Below are 26,944 nucleotides of genomic sequence, written 5' to 3'. Positions count from 1 at the left end.
TCTGAATATAGATTGAGGCATTTTCTATTTTAAAAAAGTTATTACAGATGAGGAAACTGAGTCAGAGAGAAGGTAGAGAGTCATGGATTTAGGTTATCTGGTAAAAGAAGCTTTTAGAAAATAAAAAGCTTCAATTAAAAAAGAAAAATGCTTTTAAATTCATACAACAGAATCCATAGAGTTACTGATATTGATATAATTTTTAAAAAGAAGGTTAAAAACTCCCACTCTCAGGTCATCAAGTACAAACCTCTTGTTTTATAGATGAAAGGCAAAGCGCAAAGTGGTTATAAGACTCTAGGGTTATCAAATGAGCCCTTTGGTTTATTTAGCATGATCCTGGAAAATAGTAGGTGCTTAATAAATGCTTGTTCCCTTCTCCTTAGGATCGTAGATTTAGAGCTGGAAGAGAGCTTAGAAGCAATTGCATAAAGCTCCCTTACAGATGAGGAAACTGAGGCAGGCAGTTTGGTGACTTGCTGAGGGCGATTGCTTTTTATTAAATATCTAAGGCAAGATTTGAAAGCAGACTTTGTTGGTTCACAGTCCAGTATCCCGCCTACTCTGCCAATCAGAGACCAGCCAGCCCCAGGTGACCCGGAACAAGAATCGCCCTCTAAAGTATGACTGGTGAGGGGTCATCCAGCCTTCCCTTGATGATTCCTGATGAGGCAGGATTTCTTGTCCCCTCTCTCATCCAAAGCAGCCCACTCTGCTTTCAGAAAACAGGAATTATTGGGATGTTTTCCCTAAACGACCTCTATGTCATTTCCCCATCTGGTTCTGGTCTGGCCCTCTGAGACCCAGCGGAGCAAAGTTACTCCCTTTTCCTAACCAGAGCCCCCCAGACAATGGAGAGACAGCTAACTCTCCTGTTTTCCCAGAGTCCTCTTTTCTCCAGACTACACATTCCCAGTTTCTCCAGTAGATGCTGAGGGCAAAATTTCAAGGTCCTTCCCTATCCTGGTTTCTCTCTCAGATGTTCTCCAGCTGCCAGAACTTAACACTTGCTTGACATACAACAGGTGCTTAATAAATGCTTCTTGACTTATTTGTGCTTTTCCTAAAATGTGACACCCAGAAATCAACCCAATACATGGAATGTTTCATTGGAGAGAAGACAGCTGAACTGTCACCTCCCCAGGTTAGGGCTCTCTTAAGGCAAAGAATCACTAGCTTTATTTATGGTTCTATTTATTTTTTGGCTGTAGTATCATGATGCTAACTCATGTTGAGTTTGCAGTCCACTAAGATTCCCAGATCTTTTTCACTGGCAGGGCTGCCTTGCCACAGCTTTCCCATCTTGTACTTAAACTCTGATCTTGTTTGAACTTCTGCAGGACTTTGCATTCATCCCTACTCAGTTTGATCTTATTTGATTTAATTTAATCTAGACAACCAGACCTTCTGGGAGCTTGGCTGTTATCTGTAGCATTAGCTAAGACCCAGCTTTAGGAAATCTGCAGATTCTGTAAGCTTGCCGTAGATGTCTTCATCTAAGTCATAGACAAAAAATTCTATAGAACACGGCCAAGAAAAGAAGTCTGAAATATTCCTCCGGAGGCTGCCTCCCGGGCCGACCATCTCTTGGTCCCTGCCACGTGGGGTACTTTGGAAAGAACCCTTTCTGGGGGCAGAGGATCAGAGTCCCAATCTCACTTAGATCTCTACTAGCTGCCATCTTAGAAAGGTCATTTAACTATTCTGCACTCCTCTAAAAAATGAAAGGGTTAGACCTTCCAGTTCTAGCAAAGAATATATTCTTTGCTTTGTGAAATGAGAAGATTGACCTAGACAAAACTCAAGGTCTCTTTCAACTCTAGAGCTAAGATTCTGTGAACTAGTCCTGATGCTCCCAAACTGTGATGTACCTAGTCCATGTCTTTCCATCACATCCCCAAGAACAGCAAGAATGACTTCATCAAATGGCTCCAATTCTATCTCACCACTTGTTCACTTTCTCTCCCTCACTCTCTCCTTCTCCCTCTCTCTGTCTCTGTCTCTCTGTCTCTCTCTGTGTCTCTGTGTCTCTGTCTCTCTCTGTGTCTCTGTCTCTGTCTCTCTCTGTTGTCTCTCTCACTCTCACTCTCTCTCTCTTGTCTCTCTCTCTCTCTCTCTCTCTCTCTGTCTCTCTCTCTCTCTCTCTCTCTCTCTGTCTCTCTCTCTCTCTCTCTCTCTCTCTCCATGTGTGTGTAGAACTCCCAGAGGGCTTCCTTTCACACACCTAAGGTTCTTTATTTTCCTTGGAGCATGAAAAATGGACTTGTTGTGAGTCAGGGATTTATGTAAGATCCCTTCTGTATTTCCTCTGCCTTTGGCCAGGATAAAGCTAATGGATGGAGATTTCAGAGAGTCAGTGTTCCTTTTTGAGTTTTCTGCACCCCTTGCTAGAACTCTATGACGCTTCCTCTGAAACTCTCCCCTTTGCCATTTCTGATGGCACGATAACATTATGTTCACATACCATGATGTGCTTTTCTCCAACCCTTTCCGCTTCTGTTTTTTTAAAGGGTCCTAAACTCCTCGACCTTTCAAAACTGGACAATACAACTCGACATTGGATATCGGTGGAAGCCACCAGTGGGGCGGAAGGGGAGGACCAAAGGGTTTGGGACCAAAAAGGCTCCTTCAGGCCTCTACCAATCTTCTCATCCAAGAACTACCAAAGCTTATCCAGCTTCCCCATCAACTTTCTAAAAAAACCTGGACACAGGAACGAAAAGGCATTAAAACAAAAACTTTCACCCCAAACCTGTAAAAAAAAGGGAAAAATTTAAATCTGGAAAACCGAAAGGGATTGGGAACCCAAACCCCCCTTGAATTGTCCATTTTTCTTTAAAAAACTGGCCCGAAAAACCTCTCCCCGAATTTATTTTAGGAAATTTTGTAGGTGGAACAAACCACTCCTCGGAATTTAGCAGGAAAAAACCTGTTGGGAGGTAATTTTTCACCACCCCCTCAGGGGGAAAGGAAACTCCCCAACCTTCATTTGGGGGGGCAACATATTTCACACCCGCCCATTCCATGGGCCTCTTTGGGAAAAACTTTGGCCATCCCCTTTTTGGCGAACCCCATATTTTCCATTTCCACTTTTTTGGCCAAGCCCCCACTTTCCCATTTAATTTGGCTGGAAGTTTCAAAAGTCCAAAAATTCAATAAAGGTTTAAAAGGCAAGGAAAATCTTTTTACAATGGGAAATTTGGCTGGCCCAAAAACCTAGTTCCCCCCAACCCACACGGCACAGTTTAACCTGACCCAAAAGGGAAGTTTCCCTTTGGGAAAATTTTTCCACCCTTCTCAAAAGAAACCTTTTAGCCCTACCCACCGGGAAGAAAAGAGGCTTTTTTGTTGGGAAAGTTTTCATTGGAAAAAACCCCCACCCCCCCGTTCTCAAAGCAAAAAATTTAAACTACTTTAAAATAAAAAGAATTTCCTTTTGGCGGGCCTTAATAAGAAAACCCCTCAAAAACACCTTCCTTGGCCTGCCCTCGGGGGCAAAAAACAATTTTTTACCTTTCCAAAAACTTAAAAAGGATTTATTCCCTTTTCCCCCCGGGCTCATTCCCAGTTTCTTCCTAACCCCGGCTTTGGCTCCCCCCAATTTTAAACCATCTTTTAATAAACCTTTTTAAAATTAATGAAAAAAGTTTGTTGAGGAAAACGGGGCCTTCCTCGGCTTTTAAAAAAAAACAAACCCTTTTTTTCCCATTTTTTTTTTCAACCCAAAATCTTTTTCAGTAACTTTTTAAGTTGAAATGTTTTTTGTTTTTTTCGATGAACCAAAATCTGTTTTTTCCCTTCCTTCGCTGATAAAAAAGAAAGAAAAACAAAACTCTAGTAAAAAATAAGCCAAATAAATCCCCTCATTGGCCGTGTCTCAAAAGCGTAAGAGTCATGTTGCACCCGGAGTCCCTCCTGTCCCTGCCAGGAGGAGGACAGCGTGATTACCCTCAGTCCTAGGGATGCTTGTCATGTTGAGAAGAATTTACATGACGTGATGTCCGCTCCCCCTGGATTTATAGGGGGATCACGGGACCAGAGATTTAGATCTGGAAGCGACCTTTGGGATTATTAAAATCATCTACGTCGGTTTACAAATGAGAAAAATGAGGTTACGACAGGGGAAGTTCCAAGGCAATGAGTGACGGGCTGGAAACTGCATTCGGGAGCTGGGATTTGCAAGCCAACGTTCCGGGCACGCTGCCGAGCAGTGCCTCGACTGGACGTCACGGGGCATTTAGAAGGAGCCTGGATCTCTTCCCATCCCCCCCCCCCAGCACCGGCCCTCAGGAGTCTGTTCTTAGGGCAGTCACTGAGCTCAGGTAACTCCCGCTCTGTCCTTCTAGGAAAGAAGCCCGTCCACCTGGTGAATGGGACTGATCCCTGCAATGGGATGGTGCAGGTCAAGGTCGCGGGGTCCTGGCAGCCTGCCTGTGAGGACTCCTGGAACAACCGAGCCAGCCTGGCTGTCTGCAGGGAGCTGCGCTGCGTGGGCACGGGGCCGATGGCCTCCGCCAGTCCTCCGGGTCCAGGGAGATCAGAGCAGCTACCTTCCGAGAACAGGACTGCGGCCCTCAATGACACGCAGTGGTCCCCTCTGCGTGTGCTCTGTGACCAGGGAAACTGGGGGAGCTGCCAGCTACAGCCCTCTGCCTGCCCCAGTGGGAGGTTCGCCAGGGTCAACTGTGAAGGTGAGGAAAGACCCCAACCCTGACTGGGCACATCCCCCTGGAGACAAGGGAGCCTCTGGGCTCCCAAACCATGATGGGCTCCCTCTGTGGGAATCAGGGCTCTCCTCGGGAGGGGCTCAAAAAGGGATGAGAAGGGAGGGAGGAGGGGGGATAGAAGGAGAAAGGAAAGAAGGGAAGGGAAGGAAGATAACAAGGAAAGGAAGGAAGGAAAGGAGGGGGAGGGGAGGAGAACATAAAAAAGGGAGTGAGACATACTTCGTTGGCTAGAACTCTTCACAGATGGGAATTATTTCTAGTAAATGAATAAGCAAATCTTCAATCTCATGAGCTCTTTCCTCTCTATTTTTTCATTCCTTCCTCTTTTTCCAACTCTCCCAATTGCTTCATCTCCACACCCGCATCTTCCTTTCACTCTATTTCTCTGCTCTAATTGCTCCAACTTCCCATCTTTTACTTGATCCTCAAATATCTTTCATCATATCTTTTTCCAACTCTCCCTGCTGACCACATTCTTGGTCATCTATCTCTTTTCTATCTTCTCCTCCTCCTCTCTTTCTTTCCTTTCTTTCTTTTTTTTTCTTCCTTCCCGTATTCCTTGACTTTCCTTTCCTCCTTTCCCTTCCTCTCTCCTCCCTTTCCCCTTCCTATCTTCCTTCTCTCCTTCATCCCTTCTTTTCTTCCTTCCTGCCTTCATTCCTTCTTTTATTCCTTCCCTATCCCTCTCCTTCCTTTCTCTTCCCTCCTTCCCTCCTTCTTTCCCTCTTTCTCTTCTTCCTTTCTTCCTTCTCTTCTTCATCCCTTCTTTCCTTCCTTCCCTTATCCCTCTCCTATCTTTGTCTTCCCTCCTTCCTCCCCTCCCTCTTTCCCTCTCTCCCTCCCCCTCCCTCTTTCCCTCTCTCCCTCCTCCCTTCTTCCTTCCTTTCTTCCTTCTCTCCTTCATCCCTTCTTTTCTTCCTTCCTGCCTTCATTCCTTCTTTTATTCCTTCCCTATCCCTCTCCTTCCTTTCTCTTCCCTCCTTCCCTCCTTCTTTCCCTCTTTCTCTTCTTCCTTTCTTCCTTCTCTTCTTCATCCCTTCTTTCCTTCCTTCCCTTATCCCTCTCCTATCTTTGTCTTCCCTCCTTCCTCCCCTCCCTCTTTCCCTCTCTCCCTCCTCCCTTCTTCCTTCCTTTCTTTCTTCTCTACTTCATCCCTTTCTCCTTCCTTCCTCTATGCTTCCCTTTCCATCCTCTCTCCCTCCCTTGGTTTCCCTTGCAGAAGTCCTTGCTGTGCGGCTGGTAAATGGAAGTGATGGTTGTGCCGGTCGGGTAGAGCTAAAGGACAAAGGCTCCTGGGGGACCGTGTGTGACGATGACTGGGACCTGCAGGATGCTGAAGTTGTGTGCAAGCAGCTGAACTGCGGCCCGGCCATCCAGGCCCTGCAGGGCTCGTACTTCCAGAAGGGCACAGGGCCCATCCACCTGGATGAGGTGAACTGCTCTGGGAGCGAGCTGTCCCTGTGGGAGTGCCCTTCCCAGAGATGCCACGACTGCGGGCACAAGGAGGACGCCGGTGTGATTTGTTCAGGTCTGTCTGCTGTGCCCTCGGGTTCCTATGACGCCATAATCTTCCTCCAGAGGATGCATTCAAATCCACTAAGCACAAGACATTGCACTAAGCTTTGGGGGTGCAAAGAGAGAAAAGGAACAATGGCCACCATTGACAGTCAGCATGTGCACACAGAAGTGCCTCTAAAATAAGTCCAGAGAGACTGGGTGGGCATCAGGAACATGGGCTGGGACCTTTGGGGCGAGGGCCTTGTGGGCAGAAGAGCAGCATTTCAGGCCCTTGGTTCCTTGGCCAGAGTCCTCCCTGTGCCCATGCAGTCCTCCCCTGTGCCAAAGGCACTGACCAATGACAGGTGAAGAACCGGCCACAGAAGCCGCCATCGCAGATCAGCAGTCCCTTAATAGTAGTGGGCCTGGGCAGGAAGGGGGGGACAAGGCAGTACCCCTTCTGTGGGCCTGGCTCCCAGACCCTCACCCCTCTGCAACGGGGCCTCGGCCATGTTTCCCAGCCCTTCTTTGCCTGGCTCTTCCTCCTGCAAGGACCCGTTTGTAATCCCGGTGTTTTCTCTTTGCCCTCTCTGCCAGGCTCCCTGATTTTCAACAGCTCGCTGTTTCCCAAGACCTCCTCCAGACCTCAGGCACCCACCACGGGTGAGTCTTCCGAGGAGGGAAGCCCGATTTCCTGGGGCTGGCTGGGGGTGCGGGCGTGCTTCCTACTCGGAGCCCCTCCTGGATACCGTGATAGCCGGGGCCGACTCAGCTCAGTGTCTTCCGCTGGAATCCTCACTCACTCATTTCCTCGAGGGGATCCCAGTGAGCGCTTAGATCAGTCCCCTGTGACAGATGCGGGTCTGGGGTCCTGCGGGTTCTCACTCGGGGCCTCTGCTTCTAGCCACCTTTGTACTGCTCAACACGGGGAAGCAGGAGCTTCGGGAGCGGGTCCTCCTCATCCTCTGCATCATCCTGGGAATCCTCCTCTTGGGGTCACTCATCGCTCTGATTTTCATCTATAAAAAGGCCAAAGGACAATATGGTAAGAGTCCCCGGTGCCCCAATACTAGGCGCGGAAGGAGAAGCATCCCCAGAGGCGGCTCTCCCTGGGCGGGCTCTCCTGGGGTGGGGGGAGAGTGAGAGCACGGGGCAGACGGAGATCCCGGGGGGCAAAAGCGTCCCAGCCAAAGTCCGCTAGCGGGGGACAGAGCCTGGGACAAAACCAGGCCTTCGGCCTCCTGATCCCAACTCCTTCAGCCACTCATGTGCCTCCTGTGCCAGCCCTGCCCGTCATGGAGAATCACAACCACCGGGCGTCCACCGCCACCCTGGGAGGAGACAACAGCTACCAAGAGGTCTCTGTCACCGTCCCCAAAGAAGGAGGTAGGAGGGCCCCCACCTTGGGGTGGGAGATGGAGGCGGGTGTGGGCCGGAGCTCGGGGAGGGGGAGGCAGGATGGGGCGGCCCCTCCTACAGCCAGGGGAGTATCGGAAATCAGCGCCATTAATCTGGTGGCATGAAAGGGCGATCTTGTTCCTGCGCTGATCTTGCTTGTGACCTTTCCACCTCTCAGAATAGACCAGCCAATCAGCTCCCCTTCCCAATAGCTCCCCATTCTCCTGCTTTCCGCTCTTACTCCCTTCTCCTTCACTTCTACTACAAAGGAAAGAGCTGGATTCAAATCCTACCTCTCGCTCTCTCCAAGCCCCGGTTCTCTCCCGTATAAAAGGAGGAGTAATTCTTCTGAGGACCCTCCCGGCTCTGGGCTGATTCCCTGCCCCCTCCTTGCGAGCCCCCTCCGACCTTTCCGCCTTCCCACTCTCTTCCCCTGGGATCCCCTCCCTCTTTTTATCCTTGGCACATACAGGTGGGATAACCTGCCCACAGAGAGGAAGGAAGGGAGCTGGTTTTGAACCTTTGTCCTTTGAGTTCCAATCTGACCCCTTCCTACCCTGTCACAAACGGTGCCTGCGGCTTCTGGGGCTTCCATTTCTCTTTCTTGTCTGGGTCCCCCCAGTGCCCAGCGCAGTGCCAGGCTCACAGTAGGCATCTCATAAATGCACATGGGACGGCATTGAATCAAACAGTGATTCTGAAGCCGTTGGCCACGTCCCTCCCCTCTTTTCCTCTTCTGATTGTGGTTTTCTTCCTAGCACCCGAGCTCTCCCAGCAGGCGGGACCCCGGAAAGTCTCAGACTCGGACTCCGACTCTGACTACGAGCACTATGACTTCCACAGCCAGCCCCCAGTGCCCCTCTCCACCTTCTATAGTGAGTGTCTCCCTCCTGATTCCAGAAAGGGCACCAGGCCGGAAAATGGGACTTTAGATATTCTGCCTCATTGATCCCTTCTGTGAAATGGGAGAAAGGGCACCAGGCTGAGAAATGGGACTTTAGATATTCTGCCTCATTGATCCCTTCTGTGAAATGGGAGAAAGGGCACCAGGCTGAGAAATGGGACTTTAGATATTCTGCCTCACTGATCCCTTCTGTGAAATGGGAGAACTCTTTCTTGCTTTTGAGCAGAGAGGAGTAGGTGCAGAGGTGCTAAATGCTCTAAGGGCCTAGGACATATTTGGAGAGATCCTTAGCGGGGGCATCTTCCCCTTCCTGGACCGCCCCTGCTTCCTGGTGATATTATCATCTCTATCCCAGTATTCCTTTGCCCCTCACCCCAACCTTAAGACTCTCAGCCCATTTTACCCTTTGTTTAAATACACATCCATATTACCACTCAAAGGGCAAGCTGGGGTGGGGGAGAAGGACAGACTCCCGGAGCCCAGGGGAAGGACACAGGCACTCTCTGCTGTCCCACCCACCTCAGCCGGTGACCCTTGCACCTGCTCTCCCCAGTCCCATACACCCACTGAAGGCCCTGAGGTTAGGACAAGGTGAGAAATAGGAACGGGTTTCAAAGTGGTGTCCAAGCAAGGTTCCCGATTTCTTGTGGAGGAGCGCCCCACCTCCCCCGAGAGGGTCCACACTTGGCTCACACTGCTGAGAGGTCCGTTCCTCTGGGACCACAGGTCAACCCCCTCTTTTTGTATTTGAGAAAACCAATGACTCATCCAAGGTCACCCAGAGGGTAAATAAGAGATGCAGGATTCAAACTCAGGGCTGGCTCTAGCTCTGGTTCTCCATCCTGCTTCCCTCCCTCTGAGATCCAAGCTAAGGAGCCTCTGGGGGGTGTCCCTGGATATGCTTGTGGACCCCCCCCCGCATCTGCTTTCCAAAGACCGAGCCCCACCCCACGCCCTGCCCTTAACAGAGAGATGAAGGCTCACCAAGCCATCCCAGACACAGTCCTGAAGGGGAGGGAGGGTGTGATCAGGGCACAGATCCTCGTTTCCAGATAAGGAGCCCTCGGTTCCCAAGAGGAAGGACTTGCTAGTAGAGGAAGGGAGGATTCAAACCCAGTCCCCGGCTCTGAGTGGTTCTGCAGTGTCTCTGGGGCTCCTCGCACCCCCACATCACGAGCTTGGTCACGGCCCCCAGGGCCCGAGATCTCTGTGCCCCCCACCCCTTCCCCACTTCATCCCCACGGCGGACTCTGCTTGCAGACTCCCAGAAGTACCGCGTGACTGAGGACATGGCCCAGCAGAGCAAGTTTAAGATGCCCCCGCTGCAGGAGGGTGAGAGAGGAACCTTTCAGTGGGGACACGTAGATGGGGGGGATGAGCGGGGGGCCTCCAGCAGCAGCTTCCCTCCCCACGCACTGTGGAGCCTCTAGCAGAGGCCGCTAACGTAGCAGAGAGAGCTTTGGGTTGGCTCCCCAAAGGCCTTGTTGGCCACTTACAATCTGTGTGACTAAACTCGCCCACGAGTGCTACGAAAAAGCCATAAAGAACACTCTCAAGGGCTCCCCGAAGAACTTTAGGATAATTGGGAGACTCTGGGGGACCCCCGGCGTGGTGCCCCCTCAGAGAAGGGGCTGTGCTCCACGAGCCACACAGAGCCCAGTGAGCCCAAAGGAGCCACCAAATGGGCAAAATTAGAGAAGCCCCCCCCATCGTTCATTGCGTCCGACCTGTGTTCCGACCCACGTTGATCTGATCAGCCGTCGGACACACTGTGACTCAACTCTAACGTGGTGATGTCAGTCTGATCTTCTTGGAGAACGAAGGATGGCAACCAACCCACTAACTGACCGACTTTAAGCAAATTGCTTCGCTTTGGGCTGTAGAAACACGTGGCTTGCTTTTTTGTATGCCTTCGAGCATTATAAAGATATTATATTGATATATCAAATTGATATAATAAATATATATCAATATGTTATTATTGATCTCCTCTCTGGGCCTCAGTTTCCCCAAATGTTAAGTGGAGGGATAGTTGATCTTTAAGGTCCCTTCTAGCATCAAATCCTAGAAATCTATTTATCTATTTATTTTTAGATTAAACTGAAATCTTCTTAAAATGCTTATTGACTGATCGACTACTTTTTTTTTTGCTTTTCTCAGAAAAGTTCTCCTTCCCCTCTAGTCTAACCCAAATCTTAACCTTGTGTTGCAGATGCCCCCGTCCCGGCTCCTCAGAATCACTTGAGGCAGAAGAGTGACTCCAGTACATCTTCTGGGGAAGGTTACTGCAACAGTCCCACCAGCAGGCTGCCTCAGTTCAGTTTTCCTGGGTTTTCTTCAGAGAAGAATCACCTTCTGGAGCAGCCTCCCAACCTGGAGCTGGCGGGGTCCCGGGCCACGCTGACTAGTAAGCTAATCCGGGGGAGACCCCCTTATTCCATCAAAAAAAAGAAAAAAGGAAAAAAAAGACCTGTGAGTTCTTAGCTACTTCTCTGATCTTTACTTTCCCTTCTGTAAAATGGGAATGGGAGAGTAAATTAGATAATCTTCAAGATTTTTCCACCTCCAAATTCTAGGAGTCTCAGAAAGGAAGTTCTCCTAGGGGTCTAACTTGAAACCTTCCTGCTACCTTCTTCTCTAGTCTAATCCTCCCCCTTGGATTGTAGATGCCCCTCTCCCGGCTCCTCAGAATTACCTGAGGCACAACAGTGAGTCTAGCACATCTTCTGGGGAAGATTACTGCAATAGTCCCACCAGCAAGCTGCCTCCAGCAGGGTTTTCTTCAGAGAGGAATATTTCGGAGCAGTATCCCAAACTCCTTGGTAAGTTATCCTGGGGTGGAGGCTGCAGTGCTGGGGTGGGGGTCTATGGGTACAGAATGGTGCATATCTAAAATACCTGGTCATCGAGTTAGTTTTGCTTGACTTTTTTCCAGGGAGTGTGGGGTGTTTGTTACAAGAGAGGGTTCACAGGGTGAATAGGAAGAAGAAACAGTTCTCAAATGAAAGACAAGATATGACTTTGATTTTTAAAAAGAGAGAGAGGTTTTAATTTAATAAAAGTTTAATTAAAACTTAATAAAGTTTTAATTTTTTTAAAAGTCTGTTTTGACTACAATTCCAAAGGCTTCATGATGTAACATGCTATCCTCCTCCAAACAGAGCTGATGGCCTCAGAGGGCAGCTTAAAACAAACTTTTTCTTTTCTTTCTTCCTTCCTTCTTCCCTGTCTCCCTTCCTCCGTCTCTTCTTTCTTTCTCTCCTTCCTTTCTTTGTTCTTCCATTTCCTTTTTCTTTCTTTTTTTCCCTTTCTTTCGTTCCTTTCCTTTTATTTCTTTCTTTCCTTCTTTCCTTTCTTTCTTCCTTTTTTCTTTCCTTTCTTTCTTCCTTTCTTTCTTTTCTTTTCTTTTTCTTTCCTTTCTTTCTTTCTTTCCTTCCTTCCTTCCTTCCTTCCTTCCTTCCTTCCTTCCTTCCTTCCTTCCTTCTTTCCTTCCTTTCTTCCTTCCTTCCTTTCTTTCTTTCTTTCATTCCTTCCTTCCCTCCTTCCTTCTTTCCTTCCTTTCTTCCTTCCCTCCTTTCTTTCTTCCTTTCTTTTGGACATGACTAAGTAATTTATTTCATTTGATTATACATACTTTTAATGCTTTTTTTGATCTTCTCAATAAGTAGGGAAGGAGAAGAGGGAAAGAAAGAATTTTGAACTGAAAGTAAATTCAAATGAAATAAAAAATAAATAAAAAGTATTCTTACTTATGCTTAAAACAATCTGATTGAGAGGAAGCATGAACCCGGGCTGTCCTGAGAATCACAAAACTCTAAATGTGTAAAGCTAAAAGTTTCCTGTGACTGCAGCAAGTCCAGCCTCTAACTGAATCAAGAGTCAGGAGGCTTGCCAACCCCTGACTGTCTATGGGAGTTAGGTGAAGTCCGTTTTCTACATGGGGTGCCAGTTTCTTCCTTAGACTTGTCCTTAAACTTTCCCTTTAGCACAAGCAGCCAGATTTGTGTCCCTGTGACAACGAGGAGAGGAGCCAGACCACTGTGGCATCTAACAATAATACATAGGCTTAGATAATGTTCTAAGTTTTATAAAGAACTTTATCAATATGATCTCATTTGATACTGAGATACCCTGGCAGGAAGTTTCTAACAGTTAACCCCATTTTACAGATGAGGAAACTGAAGCAGACAGAGCTGCTTAGGTAGAGAGTGTCCAAGATTTGAATCTTCCACAGCACTCTGGGCATTATACCACCTTGTTGGTGAAAAACTTAGGGAGTGAGGAGATTAGTCTGGAGAATCAAAGTCTGGGAGGCAGGATAGGGCCGCATTTCACAAAAGGCAGTGGTTACAGTGATTAAAGCAGTGGCCTTGGAACCTGGAGGATCTGAATTCAAAATCCCAACTCTTCTACTTAGAGACCCAGGTCTGTGCGACTTGGCCAAGTCATTTCACTTCCTCTGAACATCAGTTTCCTCATCTGGAAGATGTAACTGTTAGACCAGATGACATGTAGGGACCCTTCCAGCATGATTTTGTGAGTTAATGCACCTCTCTGAGACTCAGTTTCTCCATCTGGAAAATGAGGAGGTTGGACCAGCTGGCCTCTGAGGTCTGTTCCAGATCGAAAACTATGATTCTGTGCTCCTAAGTATTTAAAAACCTGTCACATGAAAAGGAATTGGGCTGATTCTCCTTGGCCCCAAAGGGGAAAACTCAAAATGGTCATTTCCAAGTGGCAGGGATGTGATTTTATGTTTAACATCAGGAAAGACTCCCTAATAGTGACCCCAAACAGAATCAGGGGGCTGCTTTGTGAGGGGTAAGTTCCCCATCCCTTGAGGTCTTGAGCTAAACCACCACTTTCAAAGGTCCTTGTTAAGGCACAAGTTGGACACAACGGTCTCTGGGATCCTTCCAATTCGACTTCAGGGATTGCCATAACACGAGGAAATGATTTCTTCTACTGAACCCGCCCCTCCCCCAGTGACTCTAACTTTCTCTCGCCTCCTCCCCTTTCCCTCCCCCCTGCACCCCAAGCCAAGCAGGATCAGATGCCCTGGGACCCAGTCCCAGGCTGAGAGAGACTTTCTCTTGTTTCTGGCTCCCCAGCAGGAACCCGCTCTGGAGATGTTTCTGCAGGACCGGCAGCTGAGGACAGCTCCAGCACGTCTTCTGGGGAGTGCTATGAGAATTTCGAGGCACCCCAGGAGCCTCCTGTGGAGTCCTCTGTGTGCCCAGGTAATAGAGGGGGGACTGAGAAAGTGAAACATGCATAAGCAAACGGGGAGCAGGGTTTGGACGGATGAATCCAAGGTCGAGAGAGCTATGTACGTGTACATGCATGTGTACATACATATATGTGTGTGTACAAGCATATTGTGTATATGTAAACATGTATGTGTTGATAAGTATATTTATGTACACACATGTATGTATGTATATAAATCCACCTTCTTTCTCCTTCCTCTAGTTGAATAAGGCAGGGAATCTTAATAATAACAAGAACAATAGCATTTATATGGTGCTTTAAGGTGTGCAAAGTACATATTATTTCATTTGCTCCTCACAACAACCCTGGGAGATAGGGGCTATTATTATCAACATTTTACAGATGGATAAACTAAGGCTGAGAGACTCAGTTAAGGGACCTGCCCAAGATTCCATAGCTAGTGGGGCTGAGCAGAATTTGATCTCCTGTCTATCCTATTTCCAAATTCAGCACTCCAGGCTCTGAGCCTATCTAGTATGCTCTTGTGATTTTCTTTTCCCCAAGAGGTGGAGATAAGTTCCTTTGCTTTGGAGTTGATTCTATGACTTGGGCTCCATCTTAGAGGGGCAGGGCTACTCCATTGGCTGGGCAATGCAGAGGAAATTTGGATTTGTAGTTGGAGGATTGCTTTCAAATCCCAGCTCTGCTGCTTATTTACCTGCATGACTGTTCACAAGTAACATAAGTTCTTTAGGTCTTGGTTTCCTTATCAGGAAAATGAGGGGATTGGATTAGATAGTCTCTAAGGACACTTCTCCTTTAGGGAGCTTAATTCCCATTTCTATATAATGAGGGAGTTGGACTCCATGGAACTCCCCAGTTCCAAATCTGGGATCCTGTTCTGGGTTTGGGGTACAAAGTCAGGCCTTCCCAATGTCCTTGTCAGGGACTGTGTTCTTGAGGGGTGGAAGCGCTTGGGTTATCCCTGAGGTCTGGGATTCACAATATTAATCGTATCGGAGAGATAATTCTCCCAGAATTCCCTAGGGAAGGAGGGAGATGTACCGAGCAAAGAGTGGTTAGGGATTGGAGATAAGAACTCCAGGAGTTGTATTCTCTGGGTCTTATCTAACATACTGGAGTTCTGGGAGCCGGAGGATGCCATGGTCTCAAGGTGTAAATGTGTTTATCATTTGTATGTTCTGGATTGAACAGAACCACCTACCTCAGCAGTCAAAGGGGGCAGTTGTGCAGATGATTCGCCTAGTGAAGATTACGATGACATCGGAGCTTCATAGAGCGAGACCCAGAGAGAGAGGATGCCTGTTGAGTCCTTCTCTACCAGCCTCCCATTGCTGCCTCCCCGTCTTCCCCTCTAGATCACCCAGGGCCACAAAACCATACAGATTCAGATCTGGGGATCCATCGATTTGGAGCAAAAAATTCCAATCCCTACCCTCAACTCGGCCATCTCCACCCTGAAGTTCCTGAGCCTTCGACCAATTAACATCAGCGGGTACATCTTGAGCCCTGTCCCCCATGAATCTACAAACTTCAGGCAGCCTGTGCCTCAGTGGATGGTGGGGGGGAAATCCCAGAGCTGGAAGGAACCTCAGCTGCCACGTAGTCTAACACAGACTTAACCAAGAACCCTTCCGAAGACGCTGCCAACAAATGATCATCCAGCCTCCACTTGAAAATCTCCATTGAGGCAAGGAACCTGCTGGTTCCCGAGATAACTCCTTCCACTTTTGGACAGCTCAGCTTTCCATGAAGTTCCTCCAGACATCAAGCCTAAATCAGATCCCCACACTACCCTTGCTCCTCATTCCATCCTCTGGAGTCAAGCAGAAAAATCCTTCTACTATATGACATTGAAGAGAGGTTTTCATGTCCTCTGTCTTCTCAAATTTAAATATCCCAAGTTCCTTCAGTTGGCCCTCAAAGAGACATCTTGCCCTTCTAACCCCCTCTCCTCATTCTGGTGGCCTGCCAGCATCTCCCTCCTTGCTTAGAGGTCCTTATTCTCCAGCTGATTACACTCAAGTTGTCCCCAAAATATCATAGAAAGAAGTCTCGATTTCGAATCAAAGGATCTGGGACTGGATCCTGGTTCTATTATTTGATAAGCAAGTCCCTTCTCTCTGAGAAAGACGATTGAACTAGATGATCTCAGATATCAAGCTCGAATCTGAGCTTGAAATCCTTTAATTTGTCATCTCTAAGACTGTTGCCTTCTTCAAAAGTCTTCCCAAATCTCCCTATTATAGTACCTGCTAAGCCTAGCAGAAGCCCCAGCAGGAGCCAGACTCCTGGGCATTTCCTCAAGGCACCGGCCCTGGGATTCCTAGTAGGTACCAATGGCTTCCAATGGAGACTCTGGCTGGTCCCTAGGAGAGAGAGCCTATCAGTTCCCCAGAAATAAGACCATGGGCCTGGGCCAGAGGATATAGTAAAATGAATGTCGATGGAAGAAAACTGAGACAGAAACTCAACGATTTCTTCCCATCCCTCCAGGAGGAGATTTGCAGAGGCCAGTTTTATTCTCTGCTCAGTTAAAAACAAAAAGAATGTAGCTTATAGAAAAATGACCATTGTACATAGTTTCCTTCAATCCCTGGAGTGAATCCCAAAGAAACAGGAGAAGAGACTCTGGGTCACTCATTCCTGACTACACTGAGAATAAATGGGCTTTTTAACAGCAACCCAAAAAATGGATCGTGAAGTCAATGTGATGGTTTAAGATCAAGACACTTTGCAATTGACGCAAGTCAGACCCTGGACAGGGCTCAGGTGGGACTATGTCCGAGAGAGATATTGATCGGTTGATCAATTGGTCATCACTTATAAGTACCTACTATGTGCAAGAGGCTCTATGCTAAGCAATGGGGAAAAAACCAAAAGTGAACCTTTGCTTGTCCTCAGGGAGCTTACATTCTATCACACAATAGGTGTGTGGATGTGCTTATATATACATACAGATGTATATAAATAGACAACACATGTGTGTGTACATATATATAACCCTAAAACCACTCATTTGAGAGGGAGGCTGATAGCAATTGCCAGGGATAGAGAAAAGCTTCCCATAGACACTGTCATCTTGTCATTAAGTCTGGAAGTAAACAAGGGCTTTAAGTGAGTCCCTCATTAAGCATTTATTAAGTGCTTAATGTGTGCAAAGCACCCCAATGCAACGAAAGTAAAAATAATAATAATAATAATTCACTCCTACATACATACTCCCCCTAATTGGGAGAGAGGAGAATGACAGTATAGAAATATCTGGTTACATACAAGCTTGACACAGAATATATAAAGGTAAGCTAAGAAGGGCTGGGGGCCGGGCAGGAAAAGCCTCCTGCATACAGGAGGATTTAAGAAAAGTCTTGAAGGAAAGCAGGGGGATCTAAAAAGTAGAAATGAAGAGGAGGGTCCATCAGGCAGGGGAGACTGACAATGCAAAGCCACAGAGATTGGAAATCATAGTCTTATATTCAAGGAATAGCCTGGATCAGAATATGTGAAGGGAACCAGTGTCTAATGAGATGGAGAAACGAGGTTCTACGCTGCTCATGTTTTCCCCTCATGTTGTCCAATAAATATGTGGAGATGTCAACAAGTGAATTAAATAAACGCTCTATGTGCAAAGCACTGTGCGAGTCTGGGCTTCATTTGGGGAAAAGCTACTGATTTCTAGAGCTCCGTTCCAAGGACCAACTGTGGGAAGGTCAGAATATTAGGGGGGACGTAATGAAGCTTTTCTCCTGAGTTTCCAGTTCAGTAAACACGATTAAGCTTGGTCTGTGTGTTGGATCTCCCTTGAAGTCTTTCTCCAGAGCTGGGTCATAACACGGAGAAGACCCTGGGCTCCTGGGGATGAGCCCTTGAAAGTTAGCTCCAGCCCTGCCAACCTGGCAAAGTGCTGAGTCCAAGGAGAGCTGTTATCATGGGATCTGCCCAGCTCAGTTCGGAAAGGCTAATGATCGGGTGTGCTGGGGATGGAGTGAGGAGGGAAGGGTTAGGAGCTACAGCAGCTCCTGGGGGCTCTCTTCCGAAGAAAAAGGGAGCAGAATTCAGAGATGGCAAGGAGAGTAACCACAGCAGCAGCATATAAAGTACCATCTCCAAGGCAAAATTATTTTATTAAAAAACAAACAAATGAGCAACGTACAAACCCATCTTCCCTTTGGGGACGAGTCTCCAGCTTGCACCCGGTCAGGTGTCCTTGGATGTGCTCTAAGCTGCCACCCCAGGCTCTGCCAAGGTGAACACGATGACCTTGGTTTCCTCTCCCCCTTCCTCGGACAGCTTTGTAGAGAGCGGGGTCTGGAGGAGAGAAAGCTCTTCCTTTGGGCCCATGGTTACTCCTAGAGAAGCGTCCAGTCACGAGTCTCCATCATCATCAGCCCAGTCAAACCCAAAGCAGAGAGCTTGTATGAAGTGACCACATGTCAGGCATTGTGCCAAGCTCAGGCAGTGGCCGCCCAAAATGTTAGCAGTGAACTTGTGTCCCCCTGGCAGAAACAAAAACCCAAATAAATAAATGTATGCAGAAGTAGTTTCCAGAGGGAGAGGGGGAGCACGTGAGAGGATCAGGAGAGGGCTCCTGTGGTCCCAAATGGCCTTCAGTGCCGTCATATAGCCAGAGGAGTTAAAAACCAGGGGTTGTACAAAAGACTCTGACTCCGGAGAGCTTATAGCCTAATAGCTTGAATTATATAGCCCCATATCACCAACTGCCTTTTGGCCTTCTGGGCCTGGACAAAAAACACATCTCAAACTCAACATGACCAGGACAGAACAAATTATCCCCCTGCCCACCCCAACCTCTTTAGAACTCTTATCTCTCCCCTTATTCTTTTTCTCTTCTTCTTCTTCCTCCTCTTCCTCTTCCTCCTCCTCCTTTCTTTCTCCCTCCCTTCTTCCCTCCCTCCCCTCTCTCTGTCTCTCTCTCTTTCTCCCCTTCCCTCTATCTCTCTCCCTTTCTTTTCCCCCTTTTTTTCTTGTTGTTATTGTTCTCCTCCTCCTCCCCTCTCTCTGTCTCTCTCTCTTTCTCCCCTTCCCTCTATCTCTCTCCCTTTCTTTTCCCCCTTTTTTTCTTGTTGTTATTGTTCTCCTCCTCCTCCTCTCTCTCTGTCTCTGTCTTTGTCTCTCTGTTTTTCTCTGTCTCTCTCTCTTCCTTCCTCCCCTTCCCTTTTCCTCTCTTCTTCTTCTTCTTCTTTCTCATCCTTCTCCTTCTCTTCCTTCTCTCTCTCCTCATCTCTCTCTCGCTCTCTTGCCTCCCCTCACTTGTTCCCCTTAGATTCCCTGTCTTCCTTCAAGACTCAGCTCAAATCCTACCTTTTGCAAGAGACCTTCCCCCACCCCTGCCAACTCCAGCTACTAGTGTCTTCTACGAGAGGGCAGCTACTGTCTATATCACTTGTTTACACCCAATTTTAACCTGCTATTTTCCCTATTATAATGCAAGCCCTGCGAGAGCAGGGACTATCTGTACCCTTCTTTACATCTCCAGCAGCTGTGTCTGGCACAAGCACTCTGTAAGTGCTTGCTGCCTAAGCTAAGTTGTATAAGCTAAACCTTCTGTTCTACATTCTATATCCAAAGGTAATTCCCAGCCCTGACTTTCTATGTTCTAAAATCCTTCCACCTCAACGTTCTCTTCTGCCTTCTGAAGTCTCTCCCAGCTCTGATTCTGTATACTTTGTTCTAAATTCCCTCCCCTCCCTGACAGCCTTTTTTTTCATTGTTCTAAAGCCTTTCCAGTTTTTCTATTTTCTGCTCTCTCGGCTAAGATCCCTTCAAACTCTGACATTCTCTATTCCAGGACCTAATATTCTTTGTTCTCTGCTCTAAGGTCCTCCCTGGCTCCAACATCCTCTGTTCTCTGATTCCACAAAAACCAAATTTTCCCAAGGCCAGACATACCAAGAATGAACAAAGAATTAAGACTGAATATTCCCATCCTCATCTTACAGGTTGAATTAGGAGGTAGAAGAGAACGATCCAAGGAGATCCTCTCCTCTCTTTACTCTACAGGAGTGTCTGGAGGCTACAGTGATGGGCCTGGCCATACAATGACCTGGGGACCCAGGTTGGGGCTCCCATTGCAGGAGGGGGTCAGTGCTGTGTTTTACTCTCACCTGTCCCCAGAAGCAGCTAGCAGTCTCCACATAACTGTCCCAGGATGTGGTAATTCCCTCACTCCTCCCAATACCATCCTCGGGACTCTCTGAAGCCTTTCCCAGAGGTGGGGGCTGGGTGATTCCTGAAAAGAGGGAGAGGGAAGGAAAGAGCAGCCACACTAGACTGGGGCAGGGATAATGTGGAGTGGAGTTAGAGCTCTTGCTGAGCCTCCCAGCATCTGCAGGGAGGTGTGTCTAGGGAGGCTGTGGCCAGTGTAGTCTACAAATCCAGGAGAAGGGAGCGTGATTAAAGAATTTCTTTGTCCAAAGCAATCCCTACAGACTTTGGACAGAAAACACCATCTGCATCCAGAAAAAGAACTAAGGAGACTGAATGTAAATCAACACATGCTCTGTTCACTTCTTTTTTCTGTGTTTTTTAATCTCTCCCGTGGATTTTCCCTTTTGCTCTGCTTTTTCTCTCCCAACATGATTCAGAAAGCAATATGTATTAAAAATAAAAGATGAAAAAAAAAAACATTTCATTGGAGAACTTTAATGCTTGATTTATAAATGAGTTATGCAGTTTCTGGTAGGAGAGCTAGAGATGGGACCTGGGGAAAGGGGGGAGTCTGGGGTTCAAGGAAACCTATGTCCAATCCGGCTAAGATTGATCACACACACACACACACACACACACACACACACACTTCCCACCTGCTGAATCTGAAACATGAGCAAGAAGCCACTGTGACTGCCACCTCGTGGCCGACCAGACCCAGCCTGGTTGCACCCATTCCTGCCTTCCACACCCACCCGGTTTCTCTCCCTTTCATTCCCATTGCAGGGAATTGGGGAGAGGACGGGAGAGACACCCGGGAGAAGGTCCTGAGTTGAGCAGAAGCAGCCAGGCTGGCTCTCACCTGGAGATCTCTAGCAGTGACTGCGAAAGGAGGTTTTCCAAAGGAGCGTCAAAGGGCACAGTCTGGGATCTGAGAGATTTAATGCTACTAAGACTTAAAAATCTCTCTCCCATTGTCTAGTCCCCCTCCCTGAAATGACCACCATAGCACTTGTTTTTTAGATTTTAATAAGGAAACAAATGCATCTGACCTGGGTTAAAATATCAGATTTTCTGAACATTAAAGAAGTAATGAAATTTCATTCTATTTTCTATATTCTTCCCCCTCTTTAGGGGGGAGGTCTTTTGATTCTTTTGATTCATGTGTAAATTGGACTGAGACAGAGCTGCACAAAGTCATTGGGCTCCATTCTCTCTTCCAAGTCATCACTGCCCAATGGCAGGACAGAGTCAAGGTGACTGGGGATGTCTGAGATGCAGTGGGTGACCTTGGGGTCTTCAATGTCTGGTCAAGCCCCAAGCGCTCCACAGCATCTACTTTGGCCGCCTTCATGGCCGTTGGAAGAACTATTCTCACCTGCCCAGCCCATGCCCAGCCCACCAGGGAAAGTCTTCACAAGCTTGGGGTGGACAGCAGGACCCCCTGACCCTTCGGTTATCCTCCACCGGGGTTAGCCCATCTGCCAAAAGGTTCACTGGGAGGTAGCTGCTGTGCACACGAGAGCTTCTTGGAGCCACAGGTGAGAGTTAGGGGGATCAGGTGGACAGCAGAGGTGGAAAGTAGCCTTGAAAAGGCTTGGCAGCCTTCCCATGCCAGAGGAGCTAGTCTTTCCTGAACCTACCCTACACCCCAAGGTTCCTCAGGGCTAATGAATGAATAGTCTATGTTCTAAAATCCCTTCAAGTTCCAACATTCTCTGTTCTAAGGTCCTTCCCAGCTTGGAGATTGTGTTCCAAGATCCCTTTCAGTTCCAAACACTCTGTGTTTCAGTGTCCTTTCCAGTTCTGAAATTTTCTTCTACATTTTGAGGCTTCTCTCAGCTCTGCCATTCAATGCTCCCAGGCTCCTCCCTGCTCTGACATTCTATGCTCCCAGCTTCCTTTGCTCTAACATTCTCTACAATCCAGCACAAGTCTCCAGCACACTGATTTATGAAATAAGTGATTATTGATACCTTTTGTCTTTACTATCATCTGCATGGCCCCTGAGGGTCTTCCCCCTCCCTGACCTCCCTCTTCTATGAAGGAAGGAAGGAAGGAAGGAAGGAAGGAAGGAAGGAAGGAAGGAAGGAAGGAAGGAAGGAAGGAAGGAAAGGGAAGGGAAGGAGGGAGGGAGGGGGAAGGAAAGAAAGGAGGGAGAGAGGGAGAGAGGGAGGGAGGAAGGAAGGAAGGGATAGGAAGGAAGGAAGGAAGGAAGGAAGGAAGGAAGGAAGGAAGGAAGGAAGGAAGGAGGGAAGGAGGGAGGGAGGGAGGGAGCAGGGAGGGAGAGAGGTTAGGGAGGGAGGATTTATAGCCAAGGATTAGAGTAGTATCACCAGCTCTTTAAAAGCCATTATTCCTTTCAGAAAATTGACTCTAGGGAATTATTCTGGCTTCTTCAGATAGCAAGACACTGGGGGCAATCACTCGTTCAAGTAATCGATCGACCAGTCAATGAATCATTATGATTTACTTATTATGTCAGTTAACAAGCATTTATTAATGTTCATAATAGACCAAGTCCAATATTAATCCTGGGGATCCTAATGAGTTCCCATTCTAAAGGGAGAGTGGATACATACAAGATAGAGACAGCGTAGATGCAAGGTGATCTCAGAGGGACTTCACCAACATAAGGAGGCTCCGCAGGTCCAAGACAGGGGTAGACAGACCTGGGGGTCCTCCGGCTCACCAAAGGAACAGAACTGGTGACTTCCATCTCATCCAAGCTGTATGAGCAATCAGGAACTTCAATGGATCCTGAAGGCTCCTGGCAGGAAAGGAAGGGCATGAAAGGAGAAGACAAAAGTCAAAGGTGTCCAGTGGCAGATCTTCCTGCCATCTGGCCTTTCTGGAGAAATTCTGGAACCGCAGAGAGGGGACATGGGCAGAAGGATGTTCCCTTACCAACTCAAATTCTCTACTTGAGACCCAGATCCCCTCCCCTCCATCTCCTCTGAGAGTTTGCCCTTTCCATCACTTCCTCAACCTCCTTCACCATCCCCCTCTGTTTATCTTTTCCATCAGCTCTCCTTGTGTCTAGACTAAACTCTTCACCTTCTATTTATCCATTAGACCATTGCCCAATGCCTGCAAACACTCCCATTATCTGCCCCTTCCTTAAAAAGCATTTACTTGCTCCTACTAAGTTATTATCCTCCATCTCAGGATCATTGGATGAGAGATCAGAGATTTATAGCTTCATGGGATGTACTAGCTGCTACAACTCCTTCCTTTTACAGCTGAAGAAACTGAGGCACAGAGAGGTTAAACAATTAGCGTAAGGTCAAAGGGGCCAAAAATGAGGAGCAAAGTAAAAACAAAAGCCTGATTCTCAGACTCCAGACAGTGTTTTTCCCACCGCACCATACTGCCGCCTAGCCTTCCCAGTCCAACCCCCAGGAACAGCTATCTAATAATAATTCATAATAACAATTAACATTCATCAGCCCTTACTGTGTGCTAGACACTGTGCTAAGTGCTTTACATTATTATCTCATTTGATCCTATTTATATTCACTACCTGTTTTCTCAACCCCTTGGTTTGTAGTCTGCTCCTCAACATTTCATTGAAACAGCCACTCTCCAAAGTCTCCAGCACGCTGTTTTATGGAATAAGTTGTTATTGATACCTTTTGGCTTTAATATCATCTGTATGGCCCCTGAGGGTCTTCCCCCTCCCCATCCTCCTTGTTCTATGCTGGAAGGAAAGAAGGAAGAGGAAGGAAGGAAGGAAGGAAGGAAGGAAGGAAGGAAGGAAGGAAGGAAGGAAGGAAAAGAGGAAGGGAGGAAGGGAGGAAGGAAGGGAGAGAAAAGAAGAGAAGAGGGAAGAAAGAAGGGATGGAAGAGAGAAAAAGGGAGGAAGGAAGAGGGGGAAGCCAAGACCTGTGTACAAATCCTGCCTTAGACACTACCTGTTTGATCCCAGACAAGTTATTTAACATCTGCCTCAGTTTCCTCATCTGTAAAATCAGGATAATGAGAACACCTACATCCCATGGTTGTGCAAATCAAATAAGATGTTTATAAAGTGTTTCATGCCATACCTGGCACATAGTAGGCACTCTGCAGGAAGCTGCTTCTTCTCCTTTCCCTCAGTAAGTTTCCCCTCATTTGGGGTCTTTCAGCAGAAGCTGGACGAGACTCACCCGGTGTTTTACAAGAGACATTCTTCTACATAGCATCTTATGTTCAGAGCTGGGACCTTCAAGGCCATCTAGTCTAAACTAATCCAACGTTTACAGGAAACTAAGGCCCAGGGGCTTTAAGTGACCACAGGTTGAATCAGATGCCCCTCAACTCCCTTCCAGCTCTCACAGTCTGTGATTATCTGGGATGAGCCTCTCAATAAAGTAGCTCAAGTATTTTTATCCTCATTTTACAGATGAGGGAACTGAGGTTCAGAGTGTGACCTGCCCCGGGTCACCAGCTTTGAGGGGACAGCTTTGAACGCCATTTTTCCTGTCTTCAGGGTCAGCCCTCTATTGACTGGGTTGAGTTACTTCTCATTATGAGCAACATCCATTGATCAGTTGTCCAAAGGGACCCAATCCATTACCATTCTTATTGAAGATTTGTCACCAGTGGTCTTTATCTATGAATGTCAGCTTCACATACCCATCTGATTGGCATTGGGTGAGGTAACCTTGTCAGCAGGAAGCTGCAATCGATATTCTTTCCATTCAGTTGTATCCACAATACTGCTCATCAGCTTCAAGTGATAAATCTATTTGACTTGGAAAAAGAAAATCTGCGAGCATCTATTGCTGATGAAGCACCGAGCCTTCTAGAGGCAGGAGAATGGATTGGATGACCTCTTGCCCTTCTTCTAGGTTACACTAATGTAATTGCCATTTAACAGTCTTTAAAAAAAAAAAAAAAAAAAAAGGAAATCTACTCAGCTGAAGGCAAGGATTACAAAATCTAGAATTAAAGGGGCCCCTACATAATCCTTTTATTTTACAAATGAAGGCATAAAGTCCGAATGAAAGGAAAAGGAAACCTTCCAACAAGGTATTAAAGTTTACCTAAAGCCAGGTAAATCAGAAGTAATAGCCTGAATTAAAGCCAGAAGCTCAGTTTTCTAATCCTCCACCAACACCCAGCTCCTTAATTTCACCTTCCCTTTGTTTTGTGTAGATAAGTCATTGTTTTGGTCAAGGCATCTTTCACTTTCTAATCAAGTGTAGATTATGAAGACTTTCTATTTGTCTTCTGTAGCCAGGGGGAGGAGAGGAGAAATAAACCAATGGAGAGGTAGGGGTGACCCTGAAGATGAAAGGTGGGGTGAGAGCAGGGAGAAACTTCAGGACTTACAGCCATGAGTCTTGAGTCTGATTCTTTCAATCAGTTAAGTCAGTAAAACAGCATGTATTAAGCACTTACTGTATGCCAAGAATCGTGCTAGTTCTGGAATGGCATGGTGTGTGGTGCTGTGATTCTGTATCCTATGGCAGGATACCAGTTCTCTAAGCCTCCCTTTTTCCATCAATAAAATGGAGAAAATAATCCTTGTATCCCCCTGCCACACTCAGATATTAGGAGGAAAATATTATTTGAGCTCAAAGCCCAACACACAATAGTTATAGATATTTTCAGTGATTATTATGGCTTCAATATGGAAAGATATATTTCCCCTTAAACACCTACATTTTAGAATGGACCAACATGATAACCATTTTCTTTCTTTTTAAATTTCTTTTGCCTTTTTTTCATTTTTAAAATTTATTTTAACCTACATTGCTTTATGAATCATATTGGGAGAGAAAAACTACATGGGAGAGATTAAAAAAAAAAAAAGTGAACAGAGCATATGTTGATTTACATTCAGTTTCCTTAGTTCTTTTTCTGGGTGCAGATGGTGTTTTCTGTCCAGAGTCTGTAAGGGTTGCTTTGGATCCCGGAACCACTGACGAGAACCGAGCCTTTCATAGTTGACGTGATAGCCATTTTCAATCCCATTGGAGCCTCAGGTTGTGACCATGACTTGCGTTGACAGGTAGATCCATCCAGCCAATGGCCGTCTCCCCCAAGACTCAGCTCTCTTGGTCTGGGTAGATACCATCCCAGCCCATGGTCCCTCCCGAGGATATGACGGCATGCTCCCCGCCACAAGCGAGCAGCGGAGGTGACCTTTTCCACTGGAAGCCTCAGCCCTGATGTCTATCTTGGCAGCCCATCACTCAGTTGCCCTATCACCTCCATCTGTGGCTTTCCATTTCCGGCCCTTGCGAGGGCCTTCCCCAGATTCCCGGGGACGGGCAGGAGCCGGGCTGTGGCTCCCAGCGTGGCTCCCCTGCCCAGGCCGGCTCAGCCTCCTGGGAAAGTGGGATCCATCAAGAGGACCAGGGCTCAGCGGGATGAGGGGGGACCCAGCAGGGACGGGACCAGTTCAAACCAGCCTCAATGGAAAATTCCTCCCCTACCACATCCTTCAGCTGTTTACCAGTTCGAAGTGATTCTGGTATCCTGAGATGAAAAGAGGCTTCACCCTCTCACCACCAGTCTAAAGGAAACACTGAAATAGAAACAAAGCGTTGAGAGACAAAGAAAAGAAAGAAAGAACCAGAACAGAGGGAAGAAGAACAATGGGCAGGGTGGGGGTGGAGAGGGAAAGGGAGAGGATAAGAATAGCTCAGTCTTGTTCTGTGACCCTTCGTAACACTCTCAGCAGCCCCTGGGTGCAAATTTTGGCCAACCTCGTAGGAGCTTTGGAAAGGATCCGAGAGACCATGGAGGGCAACCTCTTCGTTTTACAGAAAGGGAAACTGAGGCCCAGAGAGAGAAACCTCGGTGCTATGTAGAAGAGGCAGAATTTGAACTCAGACTCTATAATCCCAAATTCATCACTTTAAATCCAGCTCTTTCCATTGAACCACACTGCCTCAAAGAAAAGCAAAAACAAACATCTCATTAAGAACATAACATAAATCCAGAGCTGGGAGAAGCCTCAGAGGCTCTGAGGAAAATGAAATCCAGAGAAGGTATGATGTTTTTGACAAGTGGTAAAGGCAGAATT

The 26,944-nt window shown here is 47.2% G+C and overlaps 1 protein-coding gene across 1 annotated transcript; it reads left to right on the top strand.

The window, feature by feature from the left end:
* The first annotated feature begins 2,539 nt into the window (after positions 1–2,539).
* On the top strand, positions 2,540–17,482 carry CD6 (CD6 molecule). The gene is made up of 12 exons (XM_031941391.1): positions 2,540–2,567; positions 4,347–4,691; positions 5,947–6,255; positions 6,822–6,887; positions 7,129–7,269; positions 7,485–7,610; positions 8,381–8,497; positions 9,787–9,858; positions 10,739–10,933; positions 11,193–11,348; positions 13,638–13,766; positions 14,953–17,482. The coding sequence occupies exons 2-12, from the start codon at positions 4,394–4,396 to the stop codon at positions 15,033–15,035; spliced, it is 1,692 nt and encodes a 563-aa protein (XP_031797251.1). The 5' UTR covers positions 2,540–2,567; positions 4,347–4,393; the 3' UTR covers positions 15,036–17,482.
* The last annotated feature ends 9,462 nt before the right edge of the window (positions 17,483–26,944 follow it).

The sequence above is a fragment of the Sarcophilus harrisii genome, chromosome 6 (assembly GCF_902635505.1).
Source record: "Sarcophilus harrisii chromosome 6, mSarHar1.11, whole genome shotgun sequence".
Lineage (NCBI taxonomy): Eukaryota > Metazoa > Chordata > Mammalia > Dasyuromorphia > Dasyuridae > Sarcophilus > Sarcophilus harrisii.
Note: the sequence above shows the minus strand (reverse complement) of the source record. Positions and strands in the feature narration are given on the sequence as shown.